We start from the raw sequence: 16,983 nt of genomic DNA, 5'->3' as shown, positions 1-16,983 counted from the left end.
CAAGATACGAATCGCCCCTCATAATCACATGAATGAGCTGAAATAGTTTGTAGTTCATACTGCTTTCATAACTTCACATGTAAAAAACAACCGGTAAACACACACAAAGTTAGAAGCTGCAGAGGTTATGAATCAATAGTTTATTGGGTAAACCATTTCGACACTTACGTCATTCCCAGTGCAATAGCCCATGCCACATTTTATCCGATGCACTTAAGGGTATTTTGCCCTTGAAGCTGGCCAAATAACCGTTTTTCAAATGCGAATAATTCCCGGAATGCATAATTTCCTGCAATAGTCTGAAGGGGCGGTAAAGCTAATCTGCATTTACGAGTCACTACTGGTTTGAAATCAGTCTGCGTTTGTGAACGTGTTAAAGTGTGTTTTTTCTCGAAGTGTGGTGAAAAGCAATATGGATTCCGAAGACCCGGCTATGTACCGCTATTTACAATTATTTTTATTCACATTATATACTACTTTTATTGGTAATCATTCTTTTTGTTATAGTTCAATGTGGTTTCCTGCATATTTGTTAATACAGTGTAATAAAAAGGTCATTCCTCTACTGTAAATTTAAAAAAGTAGCCGCAGAATACCGCAGTTTGATTTTGTTCGATTTCTTCTCCATTAATGAGTTGCCAGCTATAAAAGAACGTCATCTTCGAAATTAATTCTGAAAGCATTTTGTTCTTATCTAGGTCCTTTAAAAGTCAGAATTATGACAAAAATTGGTCTCCATGACCTTATGAAGATATCTTCTGAAAAAGAGTTTGTTAAAAGATATGACCCTAGGTAAATTACGTATTATGAGATCCTACCTCCCCTGGTGAAGAAAAGAACGGTTTTATACATCAACTGTCTTTTGGAGAGTCAAAATTAAAGAAACTACGGCTTTCTTCACACGTTGAAACCACGTTCATAAATATCAACCATAACTGACTGCAAATTACCATCAAAATTCCATGCTGCATACATCGAGTTGGTAGGTTATCGAAGTCGTTCTTAGAGTTTTGCGAACGCAGCAAAAGGCGTAAGACACAGCTATTGAGAAACAATGTTGGAGCAACAGAATTAACGTATGTCAGTAAAATGAATCGCCGAGAATCTGGAAATGTTGATGGTTCCAAAATGGTTAAAGATATTGCTCCATTTCCTACACGAAGAGCTAAATAACGACAGGCATTAGATAGGAGTCGTAGTGACTCACAAGCAAAAAAACGACTTTCACATATCCTAGCCTGTCAATAATTGTGAAAGCCGCACTGACAAACTGACAAGGAAACGATACGAAACTATCCGGACAGCTGATAAGATCTACCTTGTTACACTATCTGTCAAGTGGCTAAAAACAGTGTTATCATGTGACTGAATTGTATCAGCTAACTGTCACGTGTGCAAAGAATCAACTCCAAGCCTTGCCTAATCACACAAGTGAGCGTTTAATATTATACAGTACCTGGAAGAGACTTTAGATGATCTTTCAAAAGATGGCTTAAATGCATTGAATCTTATCTGTAAATGCGGTTGTGATGGTCCACAGCAAATTCAGTTTAAACAAAAAAACTGAAAAAAATCATGGTTCTGATGTGAGCATATTTTAGTCATCTTTAGTGTCTCTCCAACTTATTAGTCGCACGAAAACCTACACCATCATCTCCTCGCTATTGCAGACCAATAAGAATTAGATTTATTCAATAAATAGCTAGTGTTACTAATGAAGAAATCGGTTATACCAAAAGGCAAACTGAAACATTACAAGAAACAAAAATTGCAAGAACATAGGATAATTTGTCCATAAAACACACATGCCTGATGACTATGGTAGATCCAAAAGTCCATAGTGCAGCAACAGAGACTGCAGCGAGACTTACATTTGCAAAGCTGCCTCAAAAGACTTCAGTGAATGGTCATAAACAAAAGCAGTAAATATAAAAGCCCTTTATTTCAGCCTTTCTAAATTCCATGACAGAATTACAGTTTTCGAATATTTCTTCATTTGTCCATTGCAAGAAGTCGCAAATCCGTTCAAAACAGGAAAAGAAACATGTTCAAAACGGAAAAAAGTCACACAAGAAAAGTTTCGAAATCGACTGGGATTAATTGTAGCTGTTCCCCAGAAATCCTAAGGAAATAACAATGACGGAAATACCGTTAGATTTTTTTGCACACCCTAAAACATCAGCAGAAATAATAGGCATAAATTGCACTTCATCTATCGATTCAGGGGTATACTAGAGCTATTTCCAGTGGACATAAAATAGACGGAGATAAATTTCCTGTTTATACTGTTGAAAGAGCGAGACGGTGTGTCGATTTATATCAATGGCATCCTATGTCTCCCACAGTAGACAAGATTTTGGATGTCCTTAGGTTAGTTAGATTTAAGTAGTTCTAAGTTCTAGGGGACCGATGACCATAGATGTTAAGTCCCATAGTGCTCAGAGCCATTTGAACCATTTTTTGAACAAGATTTTGGAGCATGGCCCAATTGTCATTTGACATGCCCTCTTACCCATAGGTAGTTTATGAGAAAAAGCAGCCGAGGCTTGCAACAAGCTCTTTCGTCTGTACAGACAAATGTTTTCCAGTAAATTCTCACGAAAAGAGTGCAATTTGGACAAGACAGGCTACTACTGACATCTAATCCATCTATAACAAGTTTGAGGCCAGTGACAAAAAAGTCAGGAAACTTTTCTTAAAAGAAACATTACATTTGCTGCTCCCAACCAAAGGATGTGTTAGGCAGGTCCCTCAAGCTGACAATAGCGGTGAAGAGGATTCCCCAATAGAAAAATACTGCTTAAATGAGCAAGACTAGCATCCTTTGAATAATCTATAGTGTTGCAGCTAAGAAATAAATAATATAATAAAAACACTAAAATTTTGTTTTATTTCATGTTATAAAATATGTACATGCATTGTTATCCAACAAATATACTCTCCCGGGTCTCATGGTACATAAAGTAGCAACTATTATATTTGGCCAACTGTTTCCACGTGCGATGGTTGCATCTGTATGTGTTTAGAGCGTGCATCTCTAGTCTTAACTTATTTACGTCCTAGGACACTACTACATCCTGAGGCAACCTTCGGCTAAGAAATCGTATGAGCTATTTGTGTGAGCATTGACTTGTAACTTTTGTAGTCACGTTTAACATGCTCACTGATGTCTTGTGATGACAACATGCAAACACGAACAAATTGTCTACGATTTGTCCATGATGCATTCCTGCGTATCATGAACAACGCGCCACAGTCACGAACATAAGCTGTTATTTCTCTTTCTTTCTTCGACCACTCAAATTCTTTTCTGTACTGATTCCTTCTGTAGCGCTACCTCTCATTTCTGTTTTATGCCATTCCTCACATTCCACAAGAACAAAATGACGAAATTTCTAAACACAATGTGATAATAGCGACATTACTTAAATTCCGTATATTCATCCCCATATAATCATTTTTTTTATCATTGTTACTGTTGCCATTATTTTTATTATTGTTAATGTTGCCATTATATACTGCTCATGTACTACACATATTATAATGTTGATTCAGCCAGATGAAACGTGTAAACGAATGGTTAAAAATGATATGTTGGTTAACAACCATCCTGTGTGTGTGTGACATAACATCCCTCAAAGTTTTTTCAGTGGATTGAAAGATTCGATGGCATGCTGCATTTTCCCATAAATCTACAACACACGTGCTGGAAGAGGGCTTTTTTTCGTTTAGATTCTTGATATGGGATCTAACGTTAACAATGTTAGGTCTAGTAACTGTTCATTTATAGATTAGCTTGAAGCTGTTTTTCAGTTGCTCGCTCTCTTTCCAGTTTTATTACTTGTGCGTCTATATGACAATCTATACACGGCGGAAATGTTCCAAGTACAAGGGGTAATACTGTAGCGCAATGAGGTGGACGGAATGTGTACATCGTTATCTTTGACACTCAAATTCCTGTATTCGATACTGTCACCTCTACATCGGGCAACAGAGAATACAGAACTCGAAATCTCAGATGATATGGTAAATACAGCTATCACAGTTAAATTAGTGGAGCGGACTATAGAGCAGAGAAGGATACTTTAGTGCATGTGTGGCAGAAATTCAGACGCATTTTGTGCCATGTGCTTCATAACTTCGTACCACGGAGGATAGTGAAGTGTGGAAAACAATCATCAGGGTATACTTACAGTACTGAGAAACTACCTCGATATCAGACAGCTGCGTTGCACATTGAAAGCCGAACCCATTCCGACAAAGGCTGAGCAAGTCAAAAGAAGTTTAAGGACAGCTATGTGAGGCGTAGTAGGCTTCTAAGGGACTCGAAGTTCCCGTGCCCATCTTACATGATTCCTCCGGATACTCCTGTCTTGTGCTGCCTCTTGTCAGTTATTTATTCCCAATCTTTCGCATATGCAATCACTTTCATTCCACCAAGTACTCCTGGGTCTCCCCCTTGGTCTTTTGCCATTTGGCTTCTCCCTGAATTTTCTTGACATAATTTGGTCTTCTTCATCAGATCTCCAGGTCATTGTAGTCCTCTAGCATTTATTATGTTTACTGTCGTTGTGGATTTCTGTGTTGTGTATTTTATTCCAGCATTGTGATTCATTGTCATAATATGGACCAAAGATTTTTCTATAAACTTTATACTCAAACACTTGTACATGCTGGTGTTCTGTTTTCGTTAGGCTCCATGTTTCCGCCCCATAGATCAGAACTGATCTGATGATTGTATTATATAACTTCATTTTAGTTTCCCTAATCAGCAGTTTGGACCCTAAGAGATTTTGTATTGCATAATTGGCTCGGTTAGCATTTTGCAATCTCTCTTTTATTTCTACCTGTTTCTGATTTTGTTCATCTGTCAATGATAACACGAATTTGAACTATTCAACAGGCTCGAATTTGTGTTTACCAACTATTAGGTGTGATTGGTTATCCGACTGATCACTACATCTTTGAACTATCGTGTATTTGGTTTTCTCGTCATTTACTTTCAGGCCAAGTCTTGATGCTTCTGTTACAAGCTCCACAAACAATTGCCTAATCTCTATTTCACTGTTTCCAGTGAGCACTGCGTCATCTGCGTGTGCTAACACGTTAATTTTGCTTTCTTAGAGGATCCCAGCAGGTACCAGTTTGAGTTTCCTCACAACTCTTTCTAAAGCTATATTGAGGAGAATGGAGGACGAAAATTCTCCTCGTCTTAACCCAGTTTTATTTTAAAATGGTCATACTTTAATCCATTTAGTAAAACCCTGCTTGTATTTTCATCCATGACTACTTTTCAGAGGTTTATCAATTTAATTGGGAAACCAAATTCAGTCATTACATTCAACAAGCTTTGTCTATGGATGGAGTCAAAAGCTTCCATGAAATCGATGAACAGATAATGTATTTTTTGTTTATATTCCCAAACTTTCTCATTTATTGATTTGATTGCAAATATGTTGTCAGTGGTGAACCTGTTTTTCCGGAAGCCATTTTGATAATCCCCAATTATATTTTATGCATGTGGTTTTAAGTGGCATAGCAATAAACAAGATAAGATCTTATAACCTGTATTCACTAACGATATTCCTCTATAGTTTCTGAGATCTTTCCTGTCTCCCTTTTTATGTATACGGACTATTAATGATTCTCTCCACTCTGTTGGAATGTTCTCCGTTTTCCAGATTATCTGTTTAAGGTGAAATAAACGTCTGTGCAATGCTTCTCCTCCATATTTTAGTATCTCAGCTATGATGTTGTTACTGCCAGTTGCTTTACCATTTTTTAGGCGTTTGATACACTCTACCATCTCCTCATATGTGGGTTCTGGAATTTCCACATAGTTGGTACTGTTGTTGGAGCTAGCAATTGATGCTGCTGGATCAGAACAATTCAGTAGGTTGTCAAAATACTCTGTGCTTGTCGCTAAAATTTTTCTTGTTTCAGTCATCATATTGCCATTTAAATGCTTTATCACCTTGGTTTGTTTATTGTACCATACATTTACCAGATTTTGTTATTTTCATGATATTCATGAATAGATACAATCTGTTGTTTTAAGAATTGTTTATTTTTCTTCCAGTTAATTTTGCATGCCCTGAGCATGTTCTATTTCAGGATTCTTATTTGTTTGCATCCACTTTTTCCGTAGTTTCATAAGCTTGTCTTCAGCTTCTTCACGCTCTTCATCGAAAAATTTCTTCCTGCCTTTCTTAGCTCTCTGCAGGTTATTATTTTCATCTGTGACGATTACTTCTTTTACATTGTTCCAGTATTCACCACTGGTCATTTCAAGGCTCTCCTCCATACTGCTTAAGGCTTCAAAATGGTGAGGAGCAATGCATTCTAAACGAAGATATTATTACCTTCTGAGCTGCCAAAAATCAGAAAAACTTTTGATCTTCCTTATAATCAGTCAACAGAGCAATGACATGGTCCAGTTGCTCTTTGACCATGAAGGAATCAAAACGCAAGATAATTTGTCCTCCCAGCTTCACCGCGCGTTCTTTTGCTTCCAGCTTATTCCTTCACGAGGTCGGCTGCATGGTCCTCAATTTTTACTGTCACAAACTTCATATCTGTGATTATCAGTAGTTCTGTCCTTCCTAGTTTTACTCTCAGTTCGTATTTGTACGCAGTGAACCCTTCGTTCCATTCATACGGCCTTCAGTTCTTCCTCTCTTCCAAAGACGACATCTATGTCATCAGCGAATATTTCAGCGAAGCTTTCTCCCTCAATTTTACTCGCACTTTTGAATCTTTCATTTCGTTCATAGCTCCTTGGATGTAAAGATTCCGCTGCATTTCTTGCGTTTCTTCCATACACTGTTTTAAGCTGTCTCTCTTTGTCGTCCATTGTTGTATAGCTACCTATCATTCATAAACCTTGCATGACACTGGCCTTTGAAACAAATAAGGGAAAAGGAAGGTTAAGGTTACCTCGACGGGATCGCTAGCAGAGGAAGGTCGGATCGGGTAATGATGCGTCTGGGAAGCGTCCATAATGATTTGGAACCAATCATCCCAATACACTTTATTGTAGGCAAATATGGAAAACTTAAAATTTTGTGGTCAGATAGTTATTTGATCCATGTGACACAAATACTCATTAGACCATCCAGTTTTTTCATACTTCCATATTTGCCTAAAATCAAGAGCGTTGAGATGATTGCTTTCAAAACATTACAGACATTTTTCTGTACCATCCCTGAGTAATCCGAAATTCCTCTTCTAGCGATCTCTTCGCCTTCCTTCTCATTTACTCTGTTTCAAGAGCTAATGTCACGAACTATTGATGAATTACCGGGTTTGAATTTTAATTACCTCTGTGGCTCCTTGGTTGCACTATTCTAATCGAAACATTTTGTAACACATGGAAAGTACAGGATGATTATAAATAGGTGGATATTTCATAAGGCTGTACTGCCGCGACTACAGCGACACTGTATGTAGGCTATTGTAGATTTCTGTGTTGGTAACTTCGCACACTTGCGTGTGTTTGCCAGTATACCTTTGGAATGCCTTGAGAAAATTCAACCAAACTTCGTACATATCTCTCTTAGTACAGCGAAAGAATCACCGTGGGCATAAGCCACACTTGGCACCCTTTGTGGTAGCAACATCTAGCAAGTTAAGGGGTTAGATGTGGGTGTGAAGGAGTAACATCTAATAATGATGAGGAACTGCAGTTTTTGTGCAAACTGATGACAGTCTCGATGACATGAAACTCCTGAAGTGATGGTAGTGTTGGTAGAAGAGTGACATGTAAAGCATAACCGTGGTGCAATTTCAACAAAACGCGAAAACCACTAAATCGCTCAAAAGAGGAAAGGCCGCTGGACCTGATGTGATACCAGTTCGATTTTACACAGAGTACGCGAAGGAACTTGCCCCCCTTCTTGCATCGGTGTACCGTAGGTCTCTAGAAGCGCGTAGCGTTCCAAAGGATTGGAAAAGGGCACAGGTCATCCCCGGTTTCAAGAAGGGACGTCGAACAGACGTGCAGAACTATAGACCTATATCTCTAACGTCGATCAGTTGTAGAATTTTGGAACACGTATTATGTTCGAGTATAATGACTTTCCTGAGACTAGAAATCTACTCTGTAGGAATCAGCATGGGTTTCTAAAAAGACGGTCGTGTGAAACCCAGCTCGCGCTATTCGTCCACGAGACTCAGAGGGCCATAGACACGGGTTCCCAGGTAGATGCCGTGTTTCTTGACTTCCGCAAGGCGTTCGATACAGTTCCCCACAGTCGTTTAATGAACAAAGTAAGAGCATATGGACTATCAGACCAATTGTGTGATTAGATTGAAGAGTTCCTAGAGACAGGACGCAGCATGTCATTCTCAATGGAGAGAAGTCTTCCGAAGTAAGAGTGATTTCAGGTGTGCCGCAGGGGAGTGTCGTAGGACCGTTGCTATTCACAATATACATAAATGACCTTGTGGATGACATCGGAAGTTCACTGAGGCTTTTTGCGGATGATGCTGTGGTACATCGAGAGGTTGTAACAATGGAAAATTATACTGAAATGCAGGATGATCTGCAGCGAATTGACACATGGTGCAGGGAATGGCAATTGAATCTCAATGTAGACAAGTGTAATGTGCTGCGAATACATAGAAAGAATGATCCCTTATCATTTAGCTACAATACAGCAGGTCAGGAACTGGAAGCAGTTAATGCCATAAATTATCTGGGAGTACGCATTAGGAGTGATTTAAAATGGAATGATCATATAAAGTTGATCGTCGGTAAAGCAGATGCCAGACTGAGATTCATTGGAAGAATCCTAAGGAAATGCAATCCGAAAACAAAGGAAGTAGGTTACAGTACGCTTGTTCGCCCACTGCTTGAATACTGCTCAGCAGTGTGGGATCCGTATCAGATAGGGTTGATAGAAGAGATAGAGAAGATCCAACGGAGAGCAACGCGCTTCGTTACAGGATCATTTAGTAATCGCGGAAGTGTTACGGAGGTGATAGATAAACTTACGTGGAAGACTCTGCAGAAGAGACGCTCAGTAGCTCGGTACAGGCTTTTGTTGAAGTTTCGAGAACATATCTTCACTGAAGAGTCAAGCAGTATATTGCTCCCTCCTACGTATATCTCGCGAAGAGACCACGAGGATAAAATCAGAGAGATTAGAGCCCACACAGGGGCATACCGACAATCTTACTTTCCACGAACAATACGAGACTGGAATAGAAGGGAGAACCGATAGAGGTACTCAAGGTACCCTCCGCCACACACCGTCAGGTGGCTTGCGGAGTACGGATGTCGATCTAGATTTCTTTACGAAAATGGACGCGCGTAGAACAGATGCTTTAACTCTGTTCGCGATTGTCGTTGAGGAGCGGAAAAAATCGCGAATCGCTGGTAGAGGAACATTACAACAATCTGAGATACGTATTAATACTTTAACTCAATCGCATTTTCGTCCCAATTTCGTTTTTAAACTGAATATAGGTAAGACATAGTGTCTAATGTCAGTTTGCGCAAGCATAATATCCATATTCTCGATGTTGCATTGACTGTCAGCATTCTGAAATAATGTACTTCATCACATAGATTTCAAGATCGACATTAGTTTCGTAATTTCATTCGAATGGAAGAGAAAAATTTTTCGAAACTGCTCAAGATCATTGAAAAAGATATTTGCTAGTAAGATACAAACATGAGCCATTCCATAAACCCAGAGAGAGATATATGTAAATTGCACTAAAGTTTTACAGAAAGTTTCATAACTGAGAGCCTTCAAATGCGTCCTACACACTGGGAGTCACGTTAAGACACTGGTCTCTGGGGAAACATTCCAGCCGTTGGCCTTTGCAACATGAATTGCAACAAATACATTATTACAATAAATTTGTTAGGAAGTGGACGCAAACCTGCTCTCTTTCCCTCCAAAGGTCACAGATTAAAACGCTTTCAATTGCGCTACCGTATCGACATGGCTGGTGTACCTAGATATATGACGTAGACTGTGTAAACACCGTATGTTCAAATGTTATTATTTATATTTAATATGCAAATTGTACGAAAAAGATGCGCTTTTGGTTCATCATGAATGAGCCATAGCACTGAAACGGTATACTTTCGTACCACAGAACAGACTAACAACATCAACAACAGAAAACCGTCCCTGTCATTTTATTATAACAAATCGTAGCTAAAACGTCGCGTTTTCGAAAGATCCTCAATTTTCTGATGCTTTGAAACAGCTTATATTCGTACCTCTTACTCTCCGAGAAAGAAATCCCACTAAATACGTTGTTTACCGCTGTAGAGTATGGCGGCTCCTACGTTCCGCTTGTGATGTAAAGCTACGTCGCATCTCTTTGGCCAGGTTCCTCTCCCCATGGTAAAAATTTGACATACCAGATTCTTTATTTCACTATCCGCGGTGTAGCGGAACGTGCAGTTTCAAGCTGTGACGTCACTAGCTTTTCCTCCACGTACGTTTTGTCGTCCCTTCTGAGGACAGCTTTAGAGGTGGAATGCAGACTGGGAACGAGAAAAGCTAAGTGGTTAAAAACGATACCGGTATTTTAGTTCTGAATAACCATATTTTTGAGTAGTTGTTTGGTTTCGGTTATAACATTTGATTTTTATTTTTTACTAATAACCGAGTAAAAAAATCGAAACATCTATCATCCATAGCAGCAGTGGTAATTTTTCGTTTTTAAATAAGCTTTCTTAAAGTGAGGAGTAATCTCTATTCGTTTAATTTGCGCTGGTGTAAAATTGGGAAAATCATTCAGTGCTATTTTAATAACAATGCGCCGAGCGAGATGGCGCGGTTGTTAGCACACTTCACTCGCATTTGGGAGGACGACGGTTCAAACCCGTGCCCGACAATCCAGATTTATATTTTCGGCGATGTCCCGAAGTTGCTCCAGGTAAATTCCGGGCTGGTTCATTTGAATGGGTGCGGCCTAATTCCTTCCCCATCCTTGACACAATCCGACCTTGTGCTCCGCCTCTAATGAACTGGATGTCGACTGGACGTTAAACCCAATCTTCCTACCTTCCTTAATCACAATGCCGCAGAAACGAGCAAGAAATGACGTAGCGATGAAGTACAACGCTTCATTTGGTGGTTTTCCATTTCTATGAAATAATACAGGAGAACACCGCAACCGTAATAAGTCAAAAACTTCACAACAATTCACTTACGACAATCAGTAAAAATGGCTTCCTAAGTGTTTATAATACACCTTTATTTGCTTGTGGCCCCAGAAAATGGACAAATTAACACGATAAACAGAGTCCTGCAACCACAGCTTTCTCGCTTTAGCACTGACCATTCGTAATGCACAGATAGAGATACGATCCACGATTGCAATTTGATTTTTGAGCAGAGATTCAAAAAATTTGAATTCTTGCGATTATTTTTTTTTTGTGGTATTCAACCATTTTCAACTTTTCGAGGAAAGCAGAGGACAGTGGACGGAATAAGTTTTCTTTTATTTGCCTTTTTAATGCAATTTTTTGATTCACTCTATCTTGGTACGGAGAGAGTCAAAATTTTTTTATCTTTCTTCGACAATAATAGGCCGCGCAGGATTAGCCGAGCGGTCTAGGGCGCTGCAGTCATGGACTGTGCGGCTGGTTCCGGCGGAGGTTCGAGTCCTCCCTCGGGCATGGGTGTGTGTGTTTGTCCTTAGGACAATTTAGGTTAAGTAGTGTGTAAGCTTAGGGACTGATGACCTTAGCAGTTAAGTCCCATAAGATTTCACACACATTTGAACATTTTTTGAATTGTCAACATCCTTCAATAGCACTACAGCCCAAACGATTCGATTCTCTTCTTTTCTGGTTTCCCAGCACTCCATGGTCCACTTCCAGATAATTCCGTGCTCCGAATGCACACATACCAATAATACGACCAGAAGACCGAAAAGTCAGTAATTTCAGAAGCAGATTATCCTGAGCGGTTTTAACAGAAAGGTTAAATTGGGGTGCTAAAAGGCAAACGATATAACCGAAAACCTGTTGTTAGCGATAATCGCCATCCCTAATGCAGATTTCGTACATTTTCTTAATTGGTGTATCAAGAGGGTTAAACAGTTAACCAAGAAATCCCAGGAAATCGCCTAACAGTAAATTAAACACTTTGCTGACCGTCTGACACAAATAAAGATGAATACTGTTATTGACTGTTGCAGTCGACACAATGCACGCCGAAGACATGCCTGGGGAGCCTGATGGCCATGCCTGGTCGGAGTACCACAGCACCGAGATCACCGGAGGAGCTTCTCAAACACGCCAAGGACTTCCTGGACCAGTACTTCACATCCATAAGAAGGTAAGCCAGCGAAATCTAGCTACTTGCTACGCCGTAGGCCTGCTGACCGCATATATTGTCTGTTTTAAGCGCTTACATCGGCCACATCTATCCCGTCTGCCACAGTTTTCGTGCCCTAGGCGGCCTGAATGAAAAGAGCTTACCCCAGCTAGTAGGAGAGATAAATACTGATACGCCGTCCGTATCTCATATTGTTATTCTACAGACTGTGTGGACTACGACCCTACTTGCAGGGAGCCACTGATATCAATGGATGCTGGGGTAAAGTTGTAGAAATCGCAACAGAAATAAAAGATTTAGGAAGTAGCGCGAAGAGCACAGAACAATGTACTCTTAACCGAGGGCAGCCACCACTGACATTGACACATTCAGAGAATGACACATGGAGATAATATTCACCTAAAGCTACATAAGTTGAACTGAGAAAGTTTCGGAGTGAGAGCCCTTAACTATACCACTGGTCATTAAAATTGCTGCACCAAGAAGAAATGCAGATGATAAACGGGTATTCATTGGACAAATATATTATACTAGAACTGACATGTGATTACATTTTCACGCAATTTGGGTGCGTAGATCCTGAGAAATCAGTACCCAGAACAACCACCTCTGGCCGTAATGACGGCCTTGATACGCCTGGGAATTGAGTCAAACAGAGCTTCGATGGCGTGTAGAGGTACAGCTGCCCATGCAGCTTCAACACGATGCCACAGTTCATCAAGAGTAGTGACTGGCGTTTTGTGACGAGCCATTTGCTCGGCCACCATCGACCAAACGTTTCAATTGGTCAGAGATCTGGAGAATGTGCTGGCCAGGGCAGCAGTCGAACATTTTCTGTATCCAGAAAGGCCCGTACAGGACCTGCAACATGCGGTCGTGCATTAACCTCCTGAAATGTAGGGTTTCGCAGGGATCGAATGAAGGGTAGAACCACGGGTCGTAACACATCTTAAATTTAACGTCCACTGTTCAAAGTGCCGTCAATTCGAACAACAGGTGACCGAGACGTGTAACCAGTGGCACCCCATACCATCACGCCGGGTGATACACCAGTATGGCGATGACGAATACACGTTTCCAATGTGCGTTCACCGCGATGTGGCCAAACACGGATGCGACCATCATGACGCTGTAAACAGAACGTCGATTCATCCGAAAAGTGACGTTTTGCCATTCGTGCACCCAGGTTCGTCGTTGAGTACACCATCGCAGGCGCTCCTGTCTGTGATGCAGCGTCAAGGGTAACCGCAGCCATGGTCTACGAGCTGATAGTCCATGCTGCTGCAAACGTCGTCGAACTGTTCGTGCAGATGGCTGTTGTCTTGCAAACGTCCCCATCTGTTGACCCAGGGATCGAGACGTGGCTGCACGATCCGTTACAGCCATGCGTATAAGATGCCTGTCAACTCGACTGCTAGTGATATGAGGCCGTTGGGATCCAGCACGGCGTTCTGTATTACCCTCCTAAACCCACCGATTCCATATTCTGTTAACAGCCATTGGTACTCGACCAACGCGAGCAGCAATGTCGCGATACGATAAACCGCAATCGCGATAGGCTACAGTCCGACCTTTATCAAAGTCGTGATGGTACGATTTCTCCTCCTTACACGAGGCATCACAACAACGTTTCACCAGGCAACGCCGGTCAACTGCTGTTTGTGTATGAGGAATCTGATGGAAACTTTCCTCATGTCAGCACGTTGTAGGTGTCGCCACCGGCTCCAACCTTGTGTGAATGCTCTGAAAAGCTAATAATTTTCATATCACAGCATCTTCTTCCTGTCGGTTAAATTTCGCGCCTGTAGCACGTCATCTTCGTGGAGTAGCAATTTTAGTGGCCAGTAGTGTAGGTTTTGGCAACAAAAGGGGGGGGGGGGTTGGTACAATTCGGAGAACCTTACCCCGTGGCTGGCGCTGCTGCTCTCAGTATAGCGAAATAACCGCGATCGGCACAGAACCGAAACGTCTGTCGAAACCGGGCATCACTATTAGACCGTGCCCGACCTCACGAAACGTTAAGCTTTACCGCCGCATGGCGGAGCGTACGTATAGACAATGTGCGGTTGCTGACGAGAGCGCAGCTACTGGAACTGCCAATAAGACGTTCCAGAATGGACAGGAGCGGCGATGATCAGGGCTGGTTGGCAGCGCACAGTAGTCTGTCTATGGCTGAAAGCAAGAAGTTCCTGTGCCATCCTGCTGCGTGGTCAGGCGGCTAGCTGTCGCTTGCCGGGCCGCTTCCTTTTTGCCCCAGAAATTTCCTAAGCAGGCGCAACCTCGGCCGTTCGGACAGCCGGTTGTTCTGTGTTCGTGCGCGCCTCAAGAGAAGAAAATTCTCCTTTAGACTTGAATCTTCTTATTGGTCACCGCCGTTTTGAACAATTTATTAATTCCTCTCAAAATGACATCAGTCGAGAACGGCCATCGAGATCCGTTTGCAGATCGCGGTTCCTCTGTAGGTAGGGGATTATTATTACAAGATTCCTTTCGTTTCTGTAATTATTTAGCTGCCTTAACTCGCGGTGAAGTCTTTAGCTACTCCGAAATAAAATTTATTCGCAAACTAAGGATAGAGCAGCGTTTTTTTTTTTCCTCGTCTAAAGGTCCCGAATCTATCACTTGATTTTCTATTCATTAATTACGCTCAATTCATCCTTTGTTTTCGTCCTTGTTCGGTCCCCCACGCACGTCACTGCACATGGCGTTGTTAGGGTGGTTGGTAACACGATGAGTTACGATCGTTACATATACAGGGTGAACGCGAACTACACGGACAAAATTTCGGACGTTGTTCGGGGAACATCTTCTCTGTTTTTTGACATAGAGGCCCGTGGTTTCCAATGTTTTGTTGCGTAGTAGTTATGTAACTACGATTTATTCGGTAGTTTCCTCCATTACCTATGTTTCTACGAAAATAATTTCACAACAGTGATAAAACTTGGGGCATTCCGTCACCAAAGCTTAGAGTAAAGTAACAACCATCAAAGATACACTGCAATCTGATGCGATTGCCGTCGTTGTGGAATCAGCTCACTGTAGCTTCCGTGTCGCTGTTCTATTGCATTCAGTGAACCCATACACGAGATACACATCAGCCAATTCAGCAGTAAACCTATCCATAGAGTATTATTTTAGAGGTTTGTAGTAATGATCTTGTCACCTCTGCGTGATCTAGCACATCGAATGCGTTCATCCCAAAATGTAATGGGGCTTATATTGACAGTAAATATCATAGGACACCTTATTATGGTAATATTTCTAGTAAGACTGGTAAGCGTCTTGTCTACAAGACCGGCATATTCTGTCCCAAAGAATAATGGTCTTAAATTTAGACATGAGCAGGAGACAAAGCGGGGTAACTAAGTCACTAGGTGCGTATTGCATCACGTGTGACGATTGTGATTCCAGGTATATAAGCCCGAAAGTAAGAAGCTTTGAGGTCCGTTTTAGAGAACATAGTAACACCTCGGGCGCTGGGGCAGCTTTGAGTGCCATTTACATTAAAGAGGCCATTCAGTTACTAGCCTATATTCAAATTTGCAGTTGCCGCACTAGGAAAATAGGGGTATTGCACTCAAAATTTTAGAGGAGATTGAAATTTGTCGGTCACTAAAAGGATTCCCAAAAACTACTCTTGACGCAAAGACCGAGCTGCGCCACAAAAGTCTGTTACCCAATATTGATTGTCTAGGTAGATAATAGTTAGCCCACCAAACTGTTGCATCCTTACAGGACGCTGTTACTTTTTGTGACTTTCGTTTTCGTAAGACATGGTTTCATTTGGTTTTATTCTCAATCGACGTAACTGTCTTTTTTAAAAAATAAAATAAAAATCGACTTGTTTATGTGCTGTCCTGTGCTATGGATACTCTATGCGCTTGCTGGTTCTAAAAATAGTGGAATGAAGCATTCAAAAACATGTTATTAGCTAGGTTTTTTCAGGAGTGTATTAACTTCCATTTTTTAAACGTTTTAGCTATAGAACCTTTCTTGTCATAGATAGCTTAAGTCCGTTCCGATACTCACGCTACCACCCCCTCGCACATGTGGCTCGTAATGCCCATCCACCAGTACTGTTTATGCGCTTTGAGACATTCAAGGCTCTTTTATACGCTTCAGTAGAAGTTAAGACATGCTAATGTAGCGTATTTAGTCAGTTCCCATAATTACACGAGAGTGAGAAATTTAAATAGTTTTATCCGGCAGCCTCTCACTCATAGGTGCGGCACGTTCCCTGTCAGTTCGATTACAGATTTGTTCCAGGCATTAGACAGCGGGTGATGGCCAGCAAATGAGAGGGAACATACTGAACAAGGAACAGGTGTCAAACAAATGTGTAATGGTAAGTACTAGAGAACATATCGTTAAACCGACAACAACGCACGATGTGACGTTACTATAATTAATGTTTGTATATTTTTACTGTAACAGTCTTATTCTTAATCTATACCTACGGGTCATCATGTAGACACACAGTAGTAGAAATATTGATTGAACTGAGAGGAAAGATGAATTTATTTCTGAAATGCTATGCGGTCCATAGTCAGGGAAATACTAATCGAATCGAGGCCTTTAAGGCGCACGGCAGATACACGTGGAAGTGAAAAAAGTCACGGGGTACCACTTAACATCGTATCGGACCATCTTTTCTCCGGTGTAGTGTAGCAGC

At 41.1% G+C, this 16,983-nt stretch overlaps 1 protein-coding gene across 1 annotated transcript in view; it reads left to right on the top strand.

The window, feature by feature from the left end:
* LOC126198198 (nitric oxide synthase, salivary gland) overlaps positions 1 to 16,983 on the top strand; it is a 730,749-nt gene that overhangs the window by 205,994 nt on the left and 507,772 nt on the right. The window contains exon 2 of the mRNA XM_049934702.1: positions 12,172 to 12,311. Within this exon, the coding sequence (XP_049790659.1) occupies positions 12,172 to 12,311 (140 nt within the window). The remainder of the gene's footprint in view (positions 1 to 12,171; positions 12,312 to 16,983) is intronic.

The sequence above is a fragment of the Schistocerca nitens genome, chromosome 1 (assembly GCF_023898315.1).
Source record: "Schistocerca nitens isolate TAMUIC-IGC-003100 chromosome 1, iqSchNite1.1, whole genome shotgun sequence".
Lineage (NCBI taxonomy): Eukaryota > Metazoa > Arthropoda > Insecta > Orthoptera > Acrididae > Schistocerca > Schistocerca nitens.
Note: the sequence above shows the minus strand (reverse complement) of the source record. Positions and strands in the feature narration are given on the sequence as shown.